The 26,329-nt window shown below is 39.4% G+C and overlaps 1 protein-coding gene and 1 long non-coding RNA gene across 2 annotated transcripts in view; both read left to right on the forward strand.

Annotated features, from left to right (window-relative positions):
• Nucleotides 1–26,329, forward strand: part of LOC148086625 (uncharacterized) — a 290,739-nt gene that overhangs the window by 226,409 nt on the left and 38,001 nt on the right. The window lies entirely within an intron of this gene.
• znf536 (zinc finger protein 536) overlaps nt 1–26,329 on the forward strand; it is a 201,075-nt gene that overhangs the window by 137,735 nt on the left and 37,011 nt on the right. The window contains exons 6-8 of the mRNA XM_087784780.1: nt 6,412–6,570; nt 14,735–16,113; nt 16,188–16,416. Coding sequence (XP_087640906.1) covers nt 6,412–6,570; nt 14,735–16,113; nt 16,188–16,416 — 1,767 coding nt within the window. The remainder of the gene's footprint in view (nt 1–6,411; nt 6,571–14,734; nt 16,114–16,187; nt 16,417–26,329) is intronic.

Raw genomic sequence — 26,329 nt, forward strand, 5'->3', positions numbered from 1 at the left:
TTTGAGGCATTAAAACATTAAAACAGTGCACAAAACATAAAGTACTATCTGGCAAACACAGGTAACAAAACAGGTTTGGAGTTTTAAATGGTCTGATAAGAATACTTTCTGTAAGGTTTCTGTTTTTAGCTCCGTTTTTAGTTTTTTTAATAGCCATACTATGAATATGCTATCAATTTATATACAGTATCTACGATGCTGACATGGTTTGGTGTCACTGTAGTGAAGTGTCGCCCACTCCAAAGTGAGATTCTGGTGACGTGCAGCAGGGAGGTGTCACACACTCTTCTGCTCACACACACACACACACACACACACACACACACACACACACACACACACACACACACACACACAGACGTGTGCACTTCCGCACAGTGAGTCAGAGGGGAAGTGTGTGTACATGAGTGTAGCAGACAGCCGGCTGAGTGACTGATACTTAGCCTGCCTCCCAGATGGCCTGCTCAACTCTGCTCCAATCTGATCTGGGAGCCTTTGTTCTGGCATGTTCCATTACGCCGCTGTGACACCAGTAAAGGCAGAGGGGAGAGGAGCTGGTCTCAGATCAGATACAGCTGAATTATACATGTATTTCTCTTCCTGTCGTCTTTTTTTTTTTTTTTTTTTTTTTTGCTCCTCTTCTTCTTTCTGTGATATTCTCATACCAGCACTGTCACAGTTTGTCGTGTCTTCACATCGGGTGGTGGGGAGTGAAGGCTTCATTGATGAGCGATTAAAAAAGCATTACATGTTTTTAATGATGCATTGGTGAATGTGGGGGGGAAAAGAACAAGGAATGCTAAAAAAAAAGATGGATTATTTTTTGATGTGTCGCTATTCCTTGTTCGATATTTCCAAATGTTGTCATGTTGATACATTGTTTAGATGCAAAAAGATGCTTAAAAAAGGTGGGATCCATGGACTTAATTTGACTAACAAAAAGCAAATTCAAGCTAAGCATTAGATATAGTCTGTCCAAAGATCCTGGGTCTGTCCTGAGGTCCCTTCCCAGTTAGAGATGATAACAACTCCTAAGGTAGGCTTCCGGGATGCACTTTTGATTTGAAGAAGCAGCAGTTCTACCTGGAGAGGGAGGGGGATATAATCTAAGGGGAGACTTAAATGTGAAAAGCATGTGTGTATCGAGCTGTGGAGTGACTTCAGTCTGGAGACTTTATTTAGATTTTTATTTCCTTCATTTGTATTTACAAATAATTATACATGAATCCATTTGAAAAAAAACTAATTTTGGCCAAATATATCAACAATCTTCTTTTGTTGCTTTCCTACCAAAGTGTAGGAGTGTAGATTGACAGTTAAATGGAGATCGTTGCCTTTTAGCTCAGCTCTACTTTTCACCACAACAGACCGATTCGATATCATGCTCCGTCTGTCCTTCACTCGTGATCTAGATCCCACAATACTTGAACTCCACTACCAAGCAATGTATATTTGTATATGCTCTTGCTTTTTTCCCGCTTATTTCCAATAATAAAGGAAAAAGAAGGACGTATAGGCACAAAACAATTAGAACAGATTAAGCTTTTAATCCTAAATGTTGCTTTATAAATGTCATATTGGATGTTGAGCACATCCAGATACCGGACGTGGCTCATGACCAACCCTTTTGTAGCGACAAAACTGCCTCCCTCTCCCAACAATCACGTTAATCGCTTTTGTGAAGCCTCTTTGCATGAAAACAGCTGGGAGATTGAAGATCAATACTGTGAAGATAGTTACGACTAGATGTCAACAGGCACCCCCCCCATCTTCTTCCTTCCTTCCCCACACCCAACGATGACGCCTAATATACAGGGTGACCTTCAGAATGTCATAAATGTGTTGTGCAATAAAGTGTCAATATTTGTGGTTATATGGCGCCGGATGACTTTTACAGTAATTGGAACAGCCGCATTAAAAGCAGCGGATCAGTCAACTGATTAAAGACAAGCGTGAAGGACTAGCAGCAGAGACGTGCGCACACACACACACCTTTGAAGATCATTGTTTTACCTTTTGATGTTAGTGTATGTGTGTAGTAAACTGTGGATTTATCGTTGAAGGCTGTTGGATGCCAGCGCTCTAGAACTATTAACCACTAGAAAACTGTGTGTGTGTGTGTGTGTGTGTGTGTGTGTGTGTGTGTGTGTGTGTGTGTGTGTGTGTGTGTGTGTCACTGTGGACAGACAGGCAGCCCAGATTTTGTGCACACGCGTGTGTTTGGTCCAGCGCTTGTCCTGCTTTCTAAGCCGTGTTTTGGATTTTTTAATTTTCGGCCCATCTGGGGCAGGCAGGTGTCCGCTGCACAAGTTGGAGACTGTGTGCCAAGAAGGGATGTGTACAGTAGAATGCTCGAAATATGTTCGTGAGCAGGCGACAATGGCAACAGTATGGTGGTGTTCTGGCCTAAACTCCGGGAGGGAGGGGGGGGGCTGCTTTTGAGCACTAGATGGAGGAGCTGCCTTAAAGGGATAGTTCACACCGAAATGCAAGTTTCAATCATTTTCTACCCACCCTCATGTCGACTAAAGGTTGGGATTATTTTCGGAGTAATCCGTCTCTTTTTGGTGAAAGAGGGGAAAACAAATTCAAATGAGGGTCACGATAGCTCACTTCTCTTTGTCCAAAAAGACCATAAAAAAAGCAAAACACATCAAAACACCTCCATACTCCTCGGCTGTCAATTCCCACTTGTGTTATAGCACAGACACAAGAGACTTTTTTTTTCAAAAAATTAATAACAATGTAGCTTGAAATATGCACTTGTTTAATTTAATTTCAAGTAGTTTGCTGATTTTTAGGGTGTCTTTTTAGACAAAACAAATTGAGCCCTGTTCCCAACCATCATATGGATATTCATTCCTGCATGTAAATCCAAAAATATTACCCTTAGTTGATATGAGGGTGAGTAGAACATGAATGAAATTTAATTTTGGTTGATCTATCCCTTTAAGGATGTAGTATAACACCTTCATTATCAAGCTAGTACTCAATGATAGTCTCTCAGACGAAAAAAGGGATAATAAAATAAAATAAATGATGCTAAATGACTGTTTTGATGGGACACCAACCCGTAAAAAAAAATCTGACATTTTTTTCATTTGAAAACTGACAATGAACTTTGACCTGTGATCTTTCTTTGCTGCCCTGAGAGGTCATGGGTCAGATGCAGATATCAGGAGGTGTTGTCTGAAACAGAAAGGACAGTATTTGTCACATTAATCTAAAACTTAAAACAGGGGATTGTGTATTTATTTAAAAAAAACCAAAATAAATTCTTCCCCACTGCCATTTCATTCATGAACAGATAAATACCTGTTTCACCTGCTCGTATCTTTACATCTTAACATCCATCCCATGTTTGTACTGGCTGTTTCATTTTGTATATTTTTCCTATCTAAATTAGTCTATCCTGTTTGTACAAAATGCATTTTCCTTATGAGTCCCTAACCGCCAGATAAAAAACTGGGTTCATTGTCAATATATACTTGGCAAATAAAGCTGTTTCTGATTTTCAAAAAATATAAGAATTTAATCTCAGACTCTAACTGACCTCGCTCCTCAGTCCCACTATAATTTCATCTGAGGTGGGCCCCAAATTGCTACTTTCCACTGTGTTGTGACGGCACACTCATTTTTGTTGTGTCTGCTTTCATAAGTCAGATCAGGCTGAGATGATTATTGCTAACTTCCTCCAACAATTTTAACTTAAAGTTGTTTAAAAAAAACACTATTTCTGTGACGACAGGACGGAAAAATCACTTCTTTTTTTTCATGACATGCTGTATAGTTGATTTTTTCACATATTCATATTCACACATCTGCAATTGTGTGATAATGTGTGTAGAATATACGAAACTATTAAAGAAAATAAATAAATAACTTGACTCCCTGCATCTGAGCTCCCATTTCCTTTGTGCCGAATAACAGCAGCCATTTGCCCGGACCCAAGTAGAAGCAGCTGGCATTTGGGATCTGCGTATTGTCACTGACTTGCATTTAGGTTGCTTTTCACTTTCACTGGTGATAAATAGCCTTCAGTCTGATAGCGGAGTTGCTGAATGGAGTCGTGTGTTTAGTGTCAGCGTGGATGAGGACTTGCTGACTTGGGGGTTTCCATTCTGTTAAACCTTATTTGAGTTCCCCCAATAGATGTAGGAGGGGGTGCATGGAATAGGGTGGGGTGTGGCAGAAGAGAAACGATTAGGAAAACGTTAAAAAAAAGAAAAAAAAAAGGGGTTTATTGTCAGTTCGGTGTTGAAAAGGGTTTGGTAAAGTCGCTACTTCATTCATTGCGTCACAGAATCATGGCATGGAAAAGATTCAAACCGTGTTTGTGGCCATGGCACACATTCATCTATAAACTTGAGAATAGAAAATAAAAGCATTCGATTTCATCTGAAAAATTAATGAGTGATCCCTTCTCCTGAATCTGCAATTCTTCCTCGTAAAGTTAAACATGTGCATCTTGTGTTTATGGCTAAAAACAAGAGACAGAGTTAAGAAGTTGGATGTTTCAAAAGTATTTAACGCCCAGAAAGATGTATATAGATAGAGAGATGGATGGATGGATGGATGGATGGATGGATGGATGGATGGATGGATGGATGGATGGATGGATGGATGGATGGATGGATGGATGGATGGATGGATGGATGGATGGATGGATGGATGGATGGATGGATGGATGGATGGATGGATGGATGGACGGACTGATGGATGGATGGATGGATGGATGGATGGATGGATGGATGGATGGATGGATGGATGGATGGATGGATGGATGGATGGATGGATGGAGAGATAGATATTTTATTGATTTCTTTTCTTCAGCAGCAATAACACATCCATCCATACAAACATCCATAAATACATGTAAAACAACTAAAATAAATACAATAATACAATCAACTAAATACAGTAAATACATACAAGTAAATTAAGACATAATTAAATACTTCAAAATTTGCTGATAAAGGTTCCAATTTGCAAAAATTCAAAATTTCCCCTCAATGGATGGAACTTACAAAAAGGAAAGAAGAAATGAGTCAGAGGTGCTTTTTTTAGTGTGAGTCTAGGGGAGGCGTCAAAAACAGTGATCTGACTCACTACCCAGTACGTCAACAAAGTGATGCATGATCGGCTATTATGTATTTTTTCAAATGTGTTGCAATCTACCCCACACTACCTTCATCATTAAGGTATTTAGCACTGTTTAACTGAAGAATTTATTAAGATAGAATAAATGAACAATAACATAAACGAAGATGTTTATGTCACATTCTTAGTATTATTAAAAATTATACATTTTCTTATAAAATATAATAATGAAAATTTGTATAATAGTTAATAAAATAAATTAATCAGAAAAACACTTTTCTAAAGGACATGATGAAAAGCTTCTCTTTTTTTTCCCCAAAAAAAGTTCCTAACTACTGTTTTATTAGTAGATATTGGTTGGAAAAATAGTACACAATACAAATGTATTTCATTAGAATGCTTTTTATTTGTATCACTGCGACAATCAATGCTGGATTTAATTTCAGCAAAACGATGCTCGATTAAAAAAAAAAAAAAAATGTAATCAGTTTTGGAGAAAATCAAATTAGCATCACTCGTGTCACACTGTGTGTTCTTTGTTTTCCCAAGCTCATGTCTTTAACAAATCTGAGGCCCTCTTGCCTGTCAGCACTTCAAAACTCTTCACCATCCGCTCAATGCCACCCGGCTCACAGCGTCACCCTCACCTCCGATTATGCTGCTGTCAACACATTCCCAGGTTGTCATCCCTCATCCTCGGACTCAAATCCACCAACTGATTGTGTTGATAACAAACTGCTGTTAAAGTGAAATCTGCGTCATTGCATTTTTTTTTTTTTCTCCCAGTGTTCCGCGAGAATGGGGCGTGTGTCAAAACCGCTATCACCCTATCATATCTGTGACAGCTACCTGTCAAAATCAGGTCGTGCGTAGCTCCGGTGATGCTGACACAGCCGAATCAAATGCACCTCTCACTTGTTCTTCTATCAGAGTTTGTATTGTTAATTTTTCCCACAGTTTTCAACATATGGGGTGGAAAATTGCAGGGAGACATTTAGAAAAAAAAAAAAAAAAAAAAACCTGTTTGATTTTGGGGGCGTTATATTGCAAGACAGTGTTTCCGAAGAAAAGCTTCTGAATTGTCAGCGCTCTGTCAGAAGCCATTTAATGTGTTTGACTTTGTGTGGCGTCTGCACATCTTCCCAAAGGATCGAGACAAAGACAGACATGTAGAAAGAGAAGAGAAAAAAAAAAAAAAAGCAGACAAATAAAAGTGCTGTGTTGCGTGGAAAGCTTTTTTTTTTTTTTCTTCTCGAATTGACACTAACCACACCTATTTCTGTCCTCCTCTCCTTATGTCGTCTCGTCCAGATGTCGGGGAGGACCTGGCGAAGGCGGCGGGGAACGTTCCGCCGTCCCTTGCGCAGCATCGGGAACGGAGTCTGGCTTCGTCCTCCAAAGATTGTCCCTATTGTGGCAAGTCCTTCCGTACCTCCCATCATCTCAAAGTCCACCTGCGGATACACACTGGTCAGTACCACAAAATAATAAATATACTTTTGTACAAGAAATGTTGCAACTTCTTAATATAACGAGGTCTGGAATGATGAAGCTTCATGAAGCAGTGTCATTATTTTCAGAGTCCAATAGATGGCGGTCTCTGCGCTGTTTTACTGTAGTGAAACATTACCTCATTTTTAAACTGATGGCGCCACCTACTGACCTCTAAACAACATGACACTGCATCATGAGTTTTCATCAGACCATCACTATGAAGCAGTGTCTTTTATTTTCCTCGACTTTCCTTTATCTTGTATATCACAGTTTCAAAATGCCCAAAAAGTACTTAAAAAAAGCAACAATGATAATAATATTAATTACTTAGATTTGTCGCAACACTGTCACTGGTATCTGTAAAGGGCCAAGTAATGTACCAAGACTGTTGCGAAGGGCCGTCAACCAAAAATAAAAAAATAAATTATGTCTTACCTTATTATGATATAATTTAACTTAGCTAACCTTGTCATCTAATTGTATATTATTTTATTTTATATTTATCATATTCAAATGTTACTATTGTAAATCGTAAAACATTGACAAAACACAACTATATAGTAACTTAAGTTCAGAATACTTAAGAAAATGTACTTTTTTGACAAACTAAGAAATAGTCAAAAGGCCAAAATGGACTAAATGTACAAACTATATTATAATTAGTTGTCAGTTTTATATTTGTCCTATGACCTCATGAGGGCCTCGACAATACAGCCAAAAGCATGTGGCCCGCAGGCTTCAATCTTTTTCCTGTCGAATAAACAAAAAAGGAATCAAACTCAAATAGCTTCCCAACCCTCATCCAGCCTTATGGGCATTTGGACTCCTCTTCCTCTTTTTTTTTTTCCATATTCATCATTTCATTGAGCTCTAATTAACAGAACAAGGGTTCAGTGTCCTACGATGACATCACTCCGAGGGCAATTTCACACTCGCTAACTCTCAATAACGTTCAAGCCAAAACAAAGCCGACCTCGGCCACAGTTTCTTGCCGCGATGCGTGCACTGATGTGCCCGATAGATTGATGTATTTATTGGAATAAAAGAGACGCAAATCCCTGGAAGCAGTGAGCTTCCCATTGCATACATCTCCAACAGCAGCGGTCGGACGATCCTGCTTTGACTCTTGCTCTCTATTCGTAGCTCCGAGGTTATGTATGAAGCCGGAGTAATGATGTGGACTTTAGTCGGGTTCTAACCCACTGCGAGGTACGAACGCCCCAATGGCTATCCGGGTTAAAGTCATGATAAGAACACAGCAAGGACACGTCGGAACAAAGGGCGCTCAAGTCTAGTGAAGCTAGTGAGGGTCATTAGTTAGTCGCTTTTATGTACAACACAGCGTTGAAAACCAACAATAGTAATGTGTTTTCACAACATTTTTTATGGTCATTCTTTATGCTAACAGTCATGTATAACACACACAAGTTTTTGCAGAAGCTATGTGTATTCATCTTGTATAGGAATAATGTTTGAAATTGTGATTCATTTTTGTGTTTTTGTGTTCATTTTTGTGTTCATTTGGTGTATTTAAATATTATCAAAAATGACCCTGTTTGACTTCAACAATTTCTATATTAATTATATCAACTTTGCATTATATTCTACACATTACCACTACTTTTTTTCTAATAATAAAATATATATTTATACATTTTAAAATAAAGCAAAATTTTATGCTAGAAATCAGAAATTGTTCATTGAATTTTCCACACTATAGAGCAAACCTGCATATACAATAAAGTAATTATAACCCCCACCAACTATATGTAAGGAAGAATATTATAACCTAAATATCGCACAAATTGACTGTTCAAACCAAATCTAAAACTATCACCTTCTTGTTTAACAGTGATTATCAATCATATTATTCTGGCGATACAGTCTCCTCCAGAACTAGAGAACAAAGATCTTCATGCTATAAACCGCAAGTGGAAAAAAGTAGTGGCTTATGGTCCGGAAATTACAATATGCTCTGGCAAAGGAAAACTTTAATAATAGCTGAAGAAAATAATGTTTTGGGTTATGCTGATGTTAAGAATGCATCCGGATTCAAACGGTCCTTCTCTTGTTCATCTGATCAGGTCCCTGATTCAGTTCTTTAAAGAATCTGAATGCCGTAAAACTGTTGTTGACCCAATCCAGAGTTGACTTCGTAAAAGTGCATTCAACTTGCTTGGATTTAGTCAGCTATGCAGAGGCTCAAATCCGAAATCCGTTCCAGCTGCGAAATATCTTTGCTCCCTTTTCATAATCTTTTCCCCTTTTTCTTTTTAATGTGGATAGACCACCCAGACAGCGCCTACCCCCCCCGTCTGAGAGATACATGCATACAAATCTGTGTATTGCTACTATAGATTTGCCGTGTTGAACAGCATGCTCGGGTCAGAGCAAGGTCTTCATCACCATGTGTTCCCGATGTGTGTATCTTAGCTAGTTAAGGGGTCAGCGAGGGAGCTGAGTTATTCCTGCTTTGAGTGCTACAGTAAGGATCCCCATGAGGGGCGTATTTCATCGGCGAGGAAGTGGAGCCTCCACCTCGCCACTGCTCTGACAGAACGTGCAGACAAGTTGGTCCATATAAATAATGTCATCCCGCAAACTATATCTTTTATCTCAAATTTGTATTCGGCGCAAACACGATCTTCATCTGGAGTAAAAGAGATTAGGGCACGAAATGATGTCGCTTCAGTGGAATATCTCTGGATCCAAGCCCGCCCGAGCAGAGCTCTATAGGAGCACACGTGGAGAGGGAAAAACAGCTCACTGCATCTCTGGTCGCTCCTGTAACCTAATCATACAAGTCCACTGTGACATCGTGATTACATCCACAAGATGACTTTAACAGCAGCTTTCGGAATCCTCTTCTCGCTGCCTCTGCGGTCGGGCGGTGACAGCGCTGAGGCAATACTGGCAGACGACTGCCGCTCGCCCCCTTCATCCTAATGCAATGTGAGCGGCACGATTGAGCTGCTTATGGAGCCGGTCTGCAAAAAAAAAAAAAAAAAAAAGGCGGGCATTGTGCATCGCAAACGGTGAGATTAATGAGAGGCCACCGGTAAATTGAAAGAAATGAAGTAAATTTGAATTCATCCTAAAAAAGTTGACGAGCTAATGTTACAGTATTAATTTCCACTTGAATAGCGGGTAGGAAAATATCCATTAGCAAAATTAACCACAGTTTTCTAGGTAGCTAACGTTGTTCGGCGTGGGGCCACAGCTAATGAACACAACTGCAGAGGGTGATATTTCATTATACGAATTAATGCTCACTTTTTAATGGGAAAGTCACATAATGAATCCAGGCTTCAGTGACAGCAATTAGAGGGCCATATTGTCCCCTTCTGGACAAGGCACTATTTAGCAGTAAGCAGCTGTATGTAAAAAACAAAACAAGTAAATAAGGCTCTAGCGGGTGACAATAGAGATTCTTGTCTTCTGGTGGAGGAGAACAAACTCACATTCAAATGAGGAGAGGGAGACACAGGATGAAAAGAGGGGGGGAAAAGAAGGGAGAACAGACATGCCCGTGTCACTTAACCTTAACCTGACCTTGTAATGTGGACGAATCAAGAGGGACCTGTGATCTCGCTTTTCATTACTGTCTTTTTTTTTCTTAACCCCTCCTCCCCCAACGGCTATTATTTCTGTTCAAACACTAATCATTTCCCTCGCATATTATCATAGAGCCCTTTTAACTGTACCTTGACTTCCTTTATCTTAACCCTCTTTTTTTTTGGCATGTTCACCCAGTTAGATCGCTTTGAGACCTAGTTTTGGGTGGCATAGAATTAAATAAATGTACCTTAGATTTGGACTATTAGGCAGTTAAAAACCCTTTAATTTTTTCTTGAAAATCAACAGTGCGCGTCAACTATGCCTTGTTAATAAATTCTGGTTGTACTTACTCACCTCAAATCCACTTTATTTGGTATATGGCAGCCAATATCATTCAGTAAGCTATGAAGCAGCACCCCAGTACAGCTCAGTAGTATTACTCCACAAGGTGCCGTGAAATAACTCTGCGGGGTGCTGTTGTATTACTCTGCGAGTTGCCGTGCTCTTACTCCGTAAGGTGCAGTGGTATTACACTGAAAGGGGCCCGGGTGGTACTCCGCGAGGTGCAGTTGTATTACTCAGTGAGGGGCAGTAGTGTTACTCCATGAGGTGCAGTTGTATAACTTTGTGAGATGCAGTTGTATTACTTTGTGAGGTGCAGTTGTATTACTTTGTGAGGTGCAGTTGTATTACTTTGTGAGGTGCAGTGGTATTACTCTGTGAGGGGCAGTGGTATTACTCCATGAGGTGCAGTTGTATTAAGTTGTGATGGGCAGCAGTATTACTCCATGAGGGGCAGTAGTATTACTTTGTGAGGGGCAGAAGTATTACTCCATGAGGTGCAGTTGTATTACTTTGTGAGGTGAAGTTGTATTACTTTGTGAGGTGCAGTTGTATTACTTTGTGTGGTGCAGTGGTATTACTCTGTGAGGGGTAGCGGTATTACTCCATGAGGTGCAGTTGTATTACTTTGTGAGGTGCAGTTGTATTACTCTGCAAAGAGCTTTAGTTTTACTCCGGAAGGTGCAGTGGTGTTTCTCTGCAAGTTGCAGTTGTAGTACTCTGCAAGTACAGTGGTATTCATTCGCAAGGGGTCGTGATATTACTCCACAAAGCGCAGCGTTATTCCTTTAGGTTAATAAAACACATTATTCTCGGCGAGATATTGTAGTATATGTGACAAGGTCCCTTACTACGGAGCATATACTATGAAATCCATTCATTGACATTGCACCTAATCATCAGATGTGCCTTATTTTCTGAAAAATAGGATATGATATACACCACACATTTTTATGTTCTATATAAGAAGCTCCACCACAAAAGAAAAACAATATGGTCTGCAGTATAAGCTCTTTACAACAGATCTTAGTGAGCTTTTCGAACTCTTGACCCTGACAGCAACACATCTCAGCCACTGCTCACCTATCAACGCTGACTTTAAACAGATGTAAAAGTTCCCCTCTCAACTTCCCACTTTGTGTTATTTTTTCCACTTTGTCAAGCCAACGGGAGATTTATCTTCCAGTATGTCATATCTATTAAGCTATTTAATTGCCCCTGAGCATCGGCCAGGGTGTGTTTATCTGAACTCGTTTCTATGGAGTTGTTGTAAATCACTTAAAAACAGTCAGATGAAAACAGCCAAGTGAAAATATGGCCCTCATAGCCGTGTCACACGCGGAAGAGGACTGATTAATATTCACAAAGGTGCCACCTATTGTTTATGAGTCTTCATTATTCATGTCATAGACATACACTTTAGGGATACTCTTAATTCTTGCCTCAGCCAAAAAGTCAAAGAGATACTATTGAATCTATTTTTACCTCAAAATAGTAATTTCCAGGTTTTGTGGTGGCAGTGATCTGTCACGCGGCTGGTAGGTTGTGCTGTTTGCGCTGATATCAATTAAAAGTGGATTAACGGGTACATAATGACCTTTAGCAGTAAATTGTGTGTAATGTTGCAAGGCAGGATACAGTATATTCCCCAGATGTCACACCAGGCCCCTGACGTATGATGGAGCAGATGTCTTAGCCAGTCCAAATGGCTCGCACACACACACACACACACACAGGCTTACACACACACACAAACATGTGTTCACACACGTTCCAAATGGTATGCACACACGAGTCAACGCCGAGTTGAAATTGCATTCTCTCGCTATCGCTCTCTCTCCCTCTCCAGATATATTTATATTCTTAATTTTAATGGAAAACTGGAATAAACAGATGAACTGTTTGAGGGTATTTTGTCTGCTTCCATACACATCAAAGCAAACGCTTAGACATATAATATTCACTGCTTTTCATTCTCATTTTAGATATGCAGATGATACATTAATCTTTATTTTACCCGAGCGAACATTAGCAACCTCTTTACGAAGGGGAGGGAGGACAGAAACAAGAGGGGGTAAAAAATGATATCAGTCTAATTTCTGTCTAATTTGGCTCCTAGAATATCATTTTGTCCAGTTAGTGGAATTGAGAATGATAATTTGCATCAGGGACGTTTCCTTATTAAATCAGCACCGAGCCTCTGTTCGGCAGCTCACAGGAGAAGCACTTATTGGGTTAAAAGCTCATCTCTTGTGGTTTATTTTAAATATACTCTTTGCTTTACAGCCACTCTAGTTTAAGAGAAAAGACATCAACTTACTGTCTTTTCTATCTATAGTCAGAGCTATCTGTCACCAACTCTCCTTTCCATTTCCACCCTCCATTTTCTTTTGTGTATGCCCCTATTCTTCTCTCTCGCGTATCAATATTGTATTGAGTTGGTGTTTGTGGCCCTTTATTTGAGAACTCTGCAGTAGGTCTGCAGATCGTGGAGTCTTTTTCTGGAATGGTGCCCTCTAAATAATGATAAATTACTTGAGCAGTATGCCATTTGCTAATTATACCCATGATTTACTACACAGCCCGACTTAAATCATTCAAACCAGCCTTGCGTAACAATGCCGCTTTTTCTTTTTTTTCCCCTTTCATAAAATGGTTTCCATGTGTATAATCTAAACACTTTATGGCCACATTCTGTATATTTAGAAATGTGAATACATACAGGGTCTGACAAACATCTCCTTCTCATTCATTCCAACCAATCCCTTTCTCTCTTCTTTATCCACTGTTATCCCTCAAAAGAAATTCCATTTGGGTAACTTTTTATACGTAAAAAAAAGGAAATCAAGCTTTGCATTTTTTTCCTCCCCGTTCATTGTTTAATGAATCCAAATCTGGCGCAGACTCCAAGCCTATTATAATTGCTCACAGGATGTGTTCTATTTCAACATAAGTATCATTCCAATGGAAAGATCCACTTCTGGCAGTATTACGCTTGTGTTCTACCATTATCAAGTATATTCATGAATATGGATGTGCTGTATAAATAAATATATGCAAATGTCACACACTAGATTCACCCCTCTTTTACCGCTATATAAATCACGTTGATGTATGGATACTAAAATGAAACATATACTTCTTTAGTACAGAAGATGTTGATTACATGGACATTTTGAATATGCAACTATTGTATCTTTTGTAACACTAACAAACATGTGAAAATACATGAAATAAATCCCGGTGTTTTTGTGTGCGTGAGTTAAGGATTATGGAATGCTTTGTAAAATTCTGCCACTCATTACAAGAGATCAACATTTGCGAGTACGCTTCATTGTTGGGCAATATCCTTCTGTATGATCTATCTTCAACTTTTTTTTTTTCTGTGTTAACTCTATCAGCAGTAGTTTTATTCAGTCCACTGCTATGTGCCCGCCAACATGAAGATCTGGTGCCATGCCTTATGATTTATGTTCCTCAAGATAAACTCCAAATGTCAGGGGAACTGTGCTTTCATCGCCAAGGCACAAGCCTGACAACAAAACATGGCCAAAAAAAATGGAGGCTCGTGGAGCCCACCACAGGCATACACAGACACAGGCATCCGTACAGAAAGTCTAGGAAACACACACACACACACACACACACACACACACACACACGTATGCACAGGCCAGGATTCTCCTCTCATCTCCCGCTTGTAGAAGTGCAGACATTATCAAGACAGTTCTGCTGTCAGTTGAAAATATTATCTCTAGTAGTGGACTGAAAGCACCATATGGTGAAATGTTTTTTACGGTGTTGATGTGAGTGATGGCTCACTTGGCAGGGCTTGATCGAACTGGATCGACCCATATTCAGAAGCCTATCTCACATCCTTCATACGCCCCTTTCGATCCTCGCACACAGGCAGCAACAGTACGATGGAACACAGCCGAGTGCATAAATGGCAGGGAAATGTCAGATCAGTGCCGGATGTTGTTCGTTTTTTAGTTTGATTTGCCTGCAATCATTTTCCTTTCTTCAATATTCTAGACGTTATCTTTTGTTTTCTTTTTCTTCTTTTGGTTTGCTTAACCCATTTGACCTGATTTCCCCTATTCTAGGAGGTTACACGACCCTAGGGTCCACGCTCTCTGCTTCAGTAAATAGGTTTTGATATCCAGTCACTCCAATAATCAGGTTAATGATTCACTCTTGTCCCTGATCTTCTGCTTCCGTCTTATTCTTTTTCTCTCAGGAGAGAAACCCTACCGCTGCCCTCATTGTGACTACGCCGGCACCCAGTCTGCCAGCCTGAAGTATCACCTAGAGCGCCATCACCGTGAGCGCCAGAACGGATCCACCACCCTCAGCTCCTCTTCTGGCCACACCACTTCTTCTGATCACAAGGATGACCACGGGAAAACCATGGGTGGTGGAATCTTCGCTCGCCCAGATGTCCTCCGTAATGTATTCAAAGGCATGCCTCCAAATCTAGACTTCAGGATGGGTCCTCTGCTGCCACATCAGTGGCCATCTCCATCACTTATGTCACCGAACGAACGAGACCGCGACCGCCATTTTGACTCGGCAGCAGACAACATAAAACCCAACGATGGCTCGTCCTCCCTTGTGTCAGCAACCAATGACAGTCCTGCTAGTTTTTCTGATCTAAGTAGGGCCTACCAAAGCATGATGGGGAATGGAGTTCACTTTCAAGGCTCCCTTCAAGCATTCATGGACAACTTTGTCCTCAACTCAATGAAGAAAGAAACAAAGGACAACCACAGCCCAGTCCAGAGTCATGGACAGCATTACCATGACAACGGAGAGCCCAAGGCAAAGCATAGCGCTTTAGCTGATGAAGACAGAGAAGAGAAAGTTGAGAAAAAGCCAAGTTTGACATCTGGAAAACCTGGTTCCCAATATGAACCACTTGATCTATCTGTGTCAGTCCGACCTGAATCTGCGTCTGGTTCCCTCCCTGGTTCTTCAGTCAGCATCCATGAAAATGTGGCGTGGCACAGCTGCCTCTTCTGCACTTTCTCCACAGCTTCAGTGGAGCTCATGGCTCTACATTTGCAAGCAAACCACCTGGGTAAAGCGCAAGCTCAGCGTCTTGATACTGGTAATGAAGTACAAGGAGACACATCTCCCATTAACCCCCACGGAGCTTCCAGGAATATGCTCTCCGACAAAAATGGGGACAGAAATGGAGAAAGAAGCCAGATCGGCTGGAACAACCACATGGACCAACCCTACAACCCTTTTCAGAGCGACTTCTACAAGCGATTTGGTGGCCTTTACGACGGCTCCCCCCGACCTATCCAGGGTCTCCAAGGCTACATGTGCCAAGCAGACCAAGAACTGGACTTACCACCCAAGGCCTTTAGGGGAGCGTCATCTGCTGTGGAAGACCAGATGGTTGAGAGGGCGTTCTGCGGAGATGCCGACGAAGAAAAAGTTAGATCCGATGATGAGGCTGTGAAAGCTGAGGTGCACAGTACGAATGAGTCTCCATCGATCACCCCGAAGGATCAACAAGAACGTCTATCGGAGGAAGAGGATGAGGAGAGGGGTTTGGGTGAGGAAGAGAGGGATGAGGATCCTCAAATGGACATCGAACAACAGGACGAGGTAAGCAACTCTTTGATTATCCTCACTTTCAAGGTATAGAAGTTAAAAGTATTTTTCTCAATCGTCTGATGCAGAACCAGCCTTCGCCTCTTGAAAAGCAGTGGCAGCAGAGCCTTGGCCTCTTGTCTCCCAGTGGCCAGCCAGGACTCCTAAAGGCAGAGCAGCATACCCACCTGGAGCAGCAGATGAACATGCTGTCGGTTCTGAGAGCCTACAGCAATGAAAACGTTCCTGTATTCAACGGCCTGGGTGGTGGTCCGGTCGGCGCACAGACAGGGGCCATGAAGAGGCCAGAAGCTACTGGTGAGTCTACTTTAACTCAAGTACATGATTAGCAAACTAAGGCCTGGTTACAAATGACTCCACCAGGAAAGATAGAAAGTCATGAAAACACATTTGTGAAGAGTCAATTGAATTTCCCCACCTCCTCACCTAAAACACACAACAAACACATATACATTTTTCTCTGACACTCACAGAGGAATCTCACTAAAGGTTTAGAGATTGGCTCTGAAGTCATTTAAACCTTATTTCAAGCAAGTTTTGAAGTAATCAACCCAGCGACTAGCAACAGATTAATCTTTATTACACGTTTATATTACTGTGAGTGCCGCGCCTCCCTCCCGCTCGCCGGCATAGAGGGAATTACCCTGACTGAGTCAGAGCAGGACCTCCACTCCCAGTACCATCTCCTCCACATGTCTCTTAACTATCTTAGCTCTCATAAAGCCGGCTCCCAAAAGCCCATTACTTTATAAGACTCGCCGATCTATGACCCTGTGAAAAATGAACTGCCAGCTTTCATGATTCGCTAAGGTTACAGCTGCTCCTTGAGAGAGAAGAAGAAAGTCTTTTTCTTTTTTTCTCCCTTTTTCACAATCCAGTTAAAGGGTTGTTTGTAAAGTGTTTCTGAAACAACAAGAACGCCAACAGTACAATTCCAGTTGCTTTATAGACACAGACACATAAACCATGCCGCTAAATCAAAAAGTAATACTTTTAAGAAAATGCTCCATTGCAAAGTGGAAGTTGGTGCAACACGACGTGTCTGCTGGCTTTTTATTTATAATTATTATTGTCGTCCACGGTATTAAACAATATCTTGTCAATCTTTTGTCACTTTAATCTTTCTCAAAAAGGGCATGATTGAACATTTTGGAATAACACCCTTAAGTGACTTGAGTCAGTTGTAAAGATTAAATTAATCAAAATCTGATACAATTTGATGCTGACAACTGTTAATATTGCACATTGGTTATAAAATACACATTTTTAAGAAAAATAAATTAAAATCTGTTTAATAGAACAGGTAGGCAGTTTATAGTGTGTTTAGTCATATTCAAAATTAAAGACTTGAGTCAGCTGAATCCGATGATTCACATTCATTTTCTTTTTTCAGATTGTTGTTACAGAACTTTTTCACATACTAAGACAGAATCAATAATACGTCAATATAGATATTATATCATACATAATATATATGATAGATGAGTAGGGTTGTTTTGTTGAATTTATTGGTTATTTTAATTTCTGCTGGAACAAAGTGAGCTGATCTAACAGCTTGTATCTTAATATTTTTCTTGTTGTCTTGATAATAACCACTCACCCTTTTTAAATTAATAGCTATGACAATGTACTGAACACAAAAACAATTATTTTTTGGCATCCTATGTCTTTTCAGTTTGTTTGTCACATGATGTACACACAAGAGTCAGAAATGTAGTTGTTTTTAATGTTATTAGTCAATGACCTGTACGATAATGCCACTGGTTCTGAAATGGAAAAGGAGGTAACCAGAGCAAGAAGAAACTGTTTTCTGAAATATAGTCATATATAATTTTTATTGTCATATCAATCGGTTCCCCTTTTGGAAAACTAATTGATGCCACATAACATCGATAACTGAATACATATATGTATCTCAGTGAGAGAATAGTTTGCTTATCGTCTCATCAGAGAGTCTGTGGAAGAGAGCGATGTGATGTGGGCAGTTCTTCTCTGCAAACTTGGAATGCTTGACCTTTCCAGATAAGAGATTATATGCAGGAACAAAGGTCTTCCTTTCACATGTTGATATTTTGTTCTAGTCTGAGTCAGGCATTCATTGTAATTAGAATCCCCAGCAAGTCATTATACGTATATAACTTCCTGGCGGTCAAACATTAAACCTCTGCGCAGGAATAAAGACGATAGGGAGCCGGATAAAAAGTCAAATTATGTTTTTGTGCTCATTTATCTTTGTTTGTGTACGGATTTATTTTAAAGTTACTGTTAGAAATGAGGGCCTAATGAAGCTTTATGAAACACTGTCCCGCTATATGTCCCTCTCTGCTCTATAGTTAATTGCTTGGAACAACAATAAAAAAATAAATACACAGGTTCATGAAGCTTCATCAGTACATCTCTATGGTTTGGTAGAAGAAAAACATCTATGTTATGTTGCCATTGTTTCGATAAACTAGCATCATTAAATCCAAAAAATCCAATTTGCTGCACGTCAACAAATTCCGACAAAAAACTTTCTTACAATAGTTTCTCTCATCTTTGTGTCTCTTACACATTTTTAAAAATGTTACTAATATTATTCAACTTTCCAACGAGGAATAGAAGGCCATGGGTCCTTGACTGCACTGCTAGTAACGTGTATCTTAAAATTGAAATGGAATAATTATATTTATAATGGTCTGAGTCATATCCAATCACAAACCACATTAGTTCATAACGTCTCGTCTCCATCAGATGTGCAGGTGGTGCTATTACATGAATTAGATCGTGTTGCGTGGCTTAAGTTGGAAAATAGATGCACTTATTTCATAGTAAAATCGTCCACTATTACAGTCCACGCTTTACGTGACCACTTGTAAAACCCCTTGTGCTAGGGGTCACCCGCAGTGTGAAGAGCGCGCGCCGCACAATTCCACACTTATTTGGTGGGCAGAGACAGCGGGGGTTGCAAAGATGTTCGTAAAACTCAATTCAGACCTGGCAAAATGTGATTATCTGGAGTGGGTTTGCATTAGGTTTGCATGCAAATACGGCATAAATCATTAATATCGAAATTCTCCCATGAATCTGCGGGAGCTGTTGTAGGGCACGCACGGCACGTCTGGAGTGGCCGTCTCTTCATTAGTATGCCCAGAGGAAGAGGGCGGTGGGGACTGTGTGTGTGTGTGTGTGTGTGTGTGTGTGGGGTGGGGGGGTAACGCACATGAATCTACTTGCACTCTGACACATGACGGATACACAACACATTCACACCTCTGTGGTATGAAACTGCACCTGCCTATACAAGCGCAGGTATTGGATTTATCAATAAATGTCATTAAGGCGCAGCCTCGGGTCTCCGCCATCAACCGCCGGTATCTGCTTACTGGGATGTACAGTGCGCAAAGATTGATATGAACCCGCGGCGTTTGCTGTACTGTAGATGTGCTCGACGCGATCGATACCTGGCTACGGCCGAGACCTATCTATAGCCATGCATTATCAAACATGAAGTATTACATTATTCACACAGCCGAGGACATGCCACGACTCGCTCGCGAACACCGGCCCTCATGTCGTATTACTTACATTACTTCGGCTCCCGCGTTCATTTAATACGTTAAGTGTAGAGACGCCATTCCGGAGGTTGTGATTGACAGGCCAACACTTGATTTGTGGAGGCAGATATGAAGGACAAGGCGTAAACAGGTAATTATGCCAAACCTGTTACAAGGACGACTGAGAAACTATTCTTACAGATAAAAATCGTTTTGTTCACTTCTTATGCTTCATTGAAACCAATACATTGATAAACACCCCATTAACTGCTATAGTTAGTTTCTTCTTCTTTAAGTGTGGCCCTTGGGCTACACACGGCCCTTTGATAGTATCTATACAGTCCGCCTGAGGTCAAAATAATACTGTAAAACTGACTATTTTAAAATGTACGCATCGCTTTTTAAAAATTGTATTAGCTTACCTTTAATTTGGTAAAGATATTCATTTAAATCCCATTTTTTCTATATTTTATATTTTCTCCTAATGGGAGTTGGTTTTAAATATTATACACATCAAAATTGTAATATCAAATATATGGGTATATTTTAAAGTAAATAAGTAATAATGTATAATTGTTTTTATATATTATATTATAAGTCAATTAGCTTAAAGATATTATAGAATATCCTTTTATTTATTTTTGCTTTTTAATCATGTTCTTTCTGTTTAACTTCTTTTGGCTTGTAAATACCCCATATAACTGTCACATTATGTCATTGAATTGCCCACCTCTGATTAAAAGACTTAGAGACTGTCATGAAATAGTTTTGGAAACTAAAGGCTTTATCAGAGTATTAAAAAAAAAGCATACAAACAACAACAAATGCAATTTAAGAAGTTGGAAGTCGTCCAATTCAAGTGCAATGTTATCTTCAAATAACTAGCAGTTAATAGTTATAATGTGTAATGATATAGTATTTTCCAATACATTTATATAATAATCTTCTGAGTCCAAACACATTAACAATTGTACAATCCAGGACGTCAGGATCTTTGGTGTTTGTGTGCATACTTTGTCAGTATCCAAGAGACAGCAAATCCAGACATGCAACATCTTCATAAAGAAAAAGACATAAATAGACATTGAGTAAAGTGCATTTCATTGTCAATAAAGTTGCACCTGAGCAAGAAGACTCAATAAACAATAATTACCACGTATTGTTTGAACAATAGAAGGCGTAAGAAAGGTGGGCTCACAAGCGTAAACAACACCCACACAACTAACACAACCCCTGAAGACACTTGTTTCGTTAAATAAAGATATTAGAAGTCGACCAAAATAAACAGTCTCCCTGCGATAAATCACTAGACACCACTTTGTGCGTGAAAAGGAAAAGAAAAAATTAATTCAAGTGTAAATCTGCACTGATTTGGAGAACATAATACAAACAGAGCATATTTCGTTTGCAGTTAAAATAGGTTAAGCCGTCAGGGATTCCCTATTTAATTATATTGAACGCAAATAAAGCCAGCATCGGTTTCCTTTTAAGGGATCAACAATCCTTGATATGTTTTAGTTCAGATGTAAAATTACATAAACCAGAAATGACTTCAAGTGGTTGATTATTGGAGTCATTTAGGAACGCTGTCCAGCCGTTAGGGCCGGTTGGTCGTGTTCGTATCATGGTTTGGATTCTTGTATGAATAGTAAGCGCTCTATACATAACAGCCATTTATAAATGTGGATTACATCTTTTTTTATTGCACTGGCTTCCTTTGTTGTTCGAGATTTAATAAAGTTATTGTTCTGATTTATGGTGGTGCTCATCTTGCAAACATTTACCTGCATCATAAATACCTGTCGGACCAAAATGTTAAAGCTATGGATGCCAATTAATAAATACAAGGGTATGTCAACTTTTCTTTCTACCGTATTAAACATTTATACCTTCTTATAGTGTCCCTTTACGTCTCTCTTCCAAAAAGACCTATACCACAATAAAAAAGGAATTACAAAACCTCTTGGCAATATTTTTAAGAGCACTTATAACCCTTAGATACACATTTTTAATACCTTTGAATTCAACACCTCATCCTTATCTTGCTGATCTGTGTGTGCTAGTTCTTTGTATTGAGCAACACATATTAAAACCATCCTCTGTGTGTCCATTGCACTCACCAGACACACACCTTGCCCACTAACATTTGTGCGTATGATTGTGTTGATCCAGTGTTAGATTCTGGACTCTTGTACTCGTTCATGTCTTCAGCAGACGGGACGGAATAACTCCAAGTGTATTTTCTTTCGCTCACATTATGTCAGAGAGATTCTAAGAGAACACCAGATGAGCAGTTACACTTTCTGGCACTCTTACAGCTCGTCTCATCAGCTTGGCTGCGATCTCTGTCTTATTTCCTTTTCCCAGCCCCGCTCAGAAGAAGACATCTCGACAATGCGACAACAAGGACAGAGCCTGCCATTTAACTATACACCTGAGACCTCTTTTGTGTGATGCTGTCAGACCTTTGTTCCGCCTCCGTTTGACTTCTTCAGTGAAGTTCTCAATAGATTGGGTTCTTTTATTTTACAGTCGACGTGGCACAGAAGCAGGTGTTTGCTTTGTGTTTTTGACGGATGATCAGTTTTAACTTTGTCATATGTTACGTTTCATTAAATGATTCTATTTAAAATTATATAAGAGAAGAGTAAGAAAAAAAGGTCAAAGCGAATTACAATGAGGGAGAGTGGCAAAAAAAAAAGGTCCTTCAAACAGGCAGAAACCTTGAGCAGAACAAGACTCATGCATTTTATAAAACCCTTCAGAAGGCCTTAGTGAAATGAAGTGGATTCTTGTCCAGTTTTTAAGGCCGATGGTGGAACTTAACGCCCAAACTTTGGCCAAGAAGATGGTATGGATTGGGTCATTTGATAAATGCGTGCTGACAACTGTGCCTCTACAGGTACTTTGTTCAATTCCCTGAAGCTGTTTCTACTCACATATTCTGCTGAATCCTCAGCAATAAACATATTTGATTCCTATATTTTATTTGTATTATTCTTTTTCTTAAATTGTAGACCTCATGACTTGACCTTCCCTCGCTATGGTATCAATAAATTCCCTTCCAAAGGTTAAATTTGTATTTATTGAACAATTGAATTCAATAATTTTGAAAGGTCTTATTATTGCTATTATAATCGTATAATTTAGTAAAAGAATTAAATGATCATGTGCCTCTATGTCGTCACATGATCCTCTGTATGTCGCATGATTGGCTTAAAGTTAGATCAAGTAGCTCGGGACTCTTGATAATGTCTGGTCGCAATATTATACCAACATTTTATATTGAATTTAAAAGGCTTCGAATACAAATAATAATACATTTGTAATTAGAATGTATGTATACACTGTATGTGTAAATAATAGTTAATAAAATTATAATAACACAAACACAAACAAATCCAAACCCTTAAAAATAGAAATGATTTCATTACTGTATTATACGAAAACTAATTTAACATTTAAATAAATAAATAATTTATGTCAAAAATTCATCAATCCAATTTCAACCATTCAATATTCTGATCCACTGATTTACTCCCATTACTTGTCAGTGACACAGTACGACTGTACACTCGTACATCTCCACAATGCCGGGACGACAGCAGCGTGAAAGTTGTATTAGTTATAACACGGAGGTGAATTATCACATCGTCCAAGAAAAGTGCAAATAGTGGTAGTTTTCAAAAGGATAATTAAGAGTAATAACTGTTGTCAAGTCTTAAAGAAGATATCCGTTGATCCCTTTTTTTCTCTGCTCAGCAGATGTGACTAGAAAAAAAAAAAAAAAAGCTAAGATAACTGCTCTCCCTTTTCTCTCTGGCTGCCAACACCTTCCATGATATTGGTCACATTTCCTGCTAACAATGGACAATGCGGGCAGTATCCAGTTGCCCCTAAATAGGAAATGGAGATGAATGCTGTATGATAGCAAAGTTAACTGACAATTATTCTATTCACTATTTCAGAGGCAGGATGAGAAGGCAGCGTGGGATCTGTGGGTGGCTTCAGCACGCCGGAGATCACATTCATATAGTATATTTGTGTTTGCAAATAGAACACTTTTATGTATATATTCAAGTCTGCTCCGGCAGCAGCCGATCGAATCCAGCGAAAACATGAAACAACGGGTGATAAATTGGCCTTCCAACCTGATATATTTGACATGATCTCTGCTTTCCATCTCGTTAGTTTGCTGTTTGTTTCTTTTCTTCCCTGACTCCTGTAGACTTTGTTCAGTTTGAGTTGCTCCTCTTAAGAAATGCAACGTTCTCATCCCCAGGCGCCCCAGAGATGTGAGGAGGACGCCTCGGAGGAGTTGTACTCATAAAGCTCCTCATCCTCCGAGGGAGAGACAGTCAAGAAAGGGAGAGAGAGAGAGAGAGGGAGTGAGGGAGGGAGAGTGAGTAGCACCGGCAGGCACAGACACACAGGCATAATAACTACACTTACGCAGCTAGTCGACACATAATGAGACAATGCCGGCGCAACTTCAAGGAAAAAACACAGATATATAAAAAACAACAGAGAGCAAGTACAGAGTTAGAAGGAAACAGAGTTTGTGGGGGGGGGGAGTGCGGGGTATAAAAAAAGAAGAAACTATGTCAACTTTTATTTCCTCTGTTATTCCACATCAATGGAAGCATGCCGTGAAACTAATAAAAACAAAAAGAAAAAAAAGATATATACACACAGGTGCATAGGCAGCAAGTTGTCGTGTTTGAAACGCTCTGTGGCAATTAAGGACAAATGAGCGCGCATTACTTCCCTGTCGGGAAGGATGATCCCGACCAGTCGCTAAAAACATGTTTGATTTCCCACATCAAAAAAGCGCAGGGAAACAAATAAATAAGAGTTAAATAAACAAAAAGTTGAAACGAGAGCGGAGGAGCGGGAGGAAGAAGGGAATGCAAAGCACCCGGGGAGTAAGACTAGCAAGTGTCGAGACGAATGAAGCTCGCTGCTTTATAACGTCGGCTGTTCGAAAATCAACTTCATTCCTCGGCAAGGAGGTTGAAAGTGTTTGCTTTTAAAACGGGGTATGTTGTGTTTAGTGGTGGTGGCCTTTATAATTAATGTGATTTAATCAGGGTAAGAAAGGTTTCCAGGTAGAGTTAGCAACGTTTATGACTTGTCAAAAACTGTCAAATTACGGATTGTATTTAGTCAGAAATCTTAATATATACATAATTGATAAAAATGTGATAAGGTATCCAAGATAATGTTTAACGTTGGTCATCATGTGACCAAGAGTTGTAGCTTGGCCGTAGCTCTTCATCCCTCTATTTTACGTCAACGCTGTCAAGGATTGAATCATGAATATTTGATGAGTCTGTGCCCCAATTTTTGGAGCAGAAATACAGACCTGTGTTCATTGTTTTTCCTTTTTTTATTTTGCTCAAATCTTTTCGAAATAATTGCTCAGACAATGAAATGTACAAAGAGGGAAAATTTATTTATAGCCATAACTTTCTAGAAATAGTTCTAGTCTGCAAACTAAACTAATGAGATTTATTAATAACTTTATTTTGGATCTTCTTCTAATTTCTCAAAATCTAACGTAGTTACACGTATAGTTTTACACATAATCAAAAATGCCTTGAAATAAAGATTTAATATTAAATTCCTTATTTTTTTTCCAAATGTATTTAATATTTCTTTTGACAAAAAAAAAAAAAAATATATATCTGGTTAAAGAATATAACTGAAAAAATGTATTGAAATAACAAAAATGAACTCATTTTATTGTACATGGCCATTTAGAAACAATAAGCAAAATTAAGATCAATTTTCAAAGTAGAAAAATAATCATTATGAGTGATAAAAAAACGATCCAAAAAGAGGATTTAGTTACCAGCCTTGCACATTGCATAAAACATTGTAAAGACATTTGAAACAATGTATTTATATTTTAATTTTATAATCCTTACTGTGTGCAAGAGATTAGAGTTTTCTTCGACAATTGTCACATTTACTGAACAAGGGAAAGTATGGAAACATCTGGCAATTAATGTCAAATGTATGGCAGGACTGGGTCAGCAATGTTCTGTAACATTTAAACAGGATTATGAGTGAAACAAATCATGTTAAAAGTGAAATTACGTTGTTATGTTATCTAAAAAAAAGGTCAATAGTTCTGCCTCCTCATCCCATAACTAGCCTCCCCTTTCTGGTTTTACAGCAGATCCATTTTAATCAAATAAATAAGTGACTTGATCACATATAACCTAATTTTTGTTGTGTAACACCCTTGTCTACGACCTGGCGTCAAACTCCCTGACCTTTGTGGTCGCAGCCGAGCACAAAGAGCACCACTGTGCCGTCAAAAGATGGTTAACATCATCACAGAAATAATTCATATCGCCATCTTTCTTAAAACCGCGTTGTTGTTTCCTTCTTCACAAAAGGCCAGGCCTGCAATTGAGGCTCATTACAAGCAGGATTTGAGTTTCCTGGGTTTCGCAGGGATGGGAACAGGTTTTCTCATGCATTCACAGTAATATGAATCGTCCTTTTAAAACAGATATGGTTACATGTTGGTTTTTGAAAGGTACAGTAACTGGCTCAGCGCTAATCTTCCCCTCCAACACTGGAACTCTTTGTTCCACAGCTGAGCTAATAACTGCCCACTGATCCTCATCTCGAACTGTTAGCGGAAGAACCCCTACTCTTTT

Source organism: Callionymus lyra, chromosome 2, assembly GCF_982586985.1.
Source record: "Callionymus lyra chromosome 2, fCalLyr1.hap1.1, whole genome shotgun sequence".
Classification (NCBI taxonomy): Eukaryota; Metazoa; Chordata; class Actinopteri; order Syngnathiformes; family Callionymidae; genus Callionymus; species Callionymus lyra.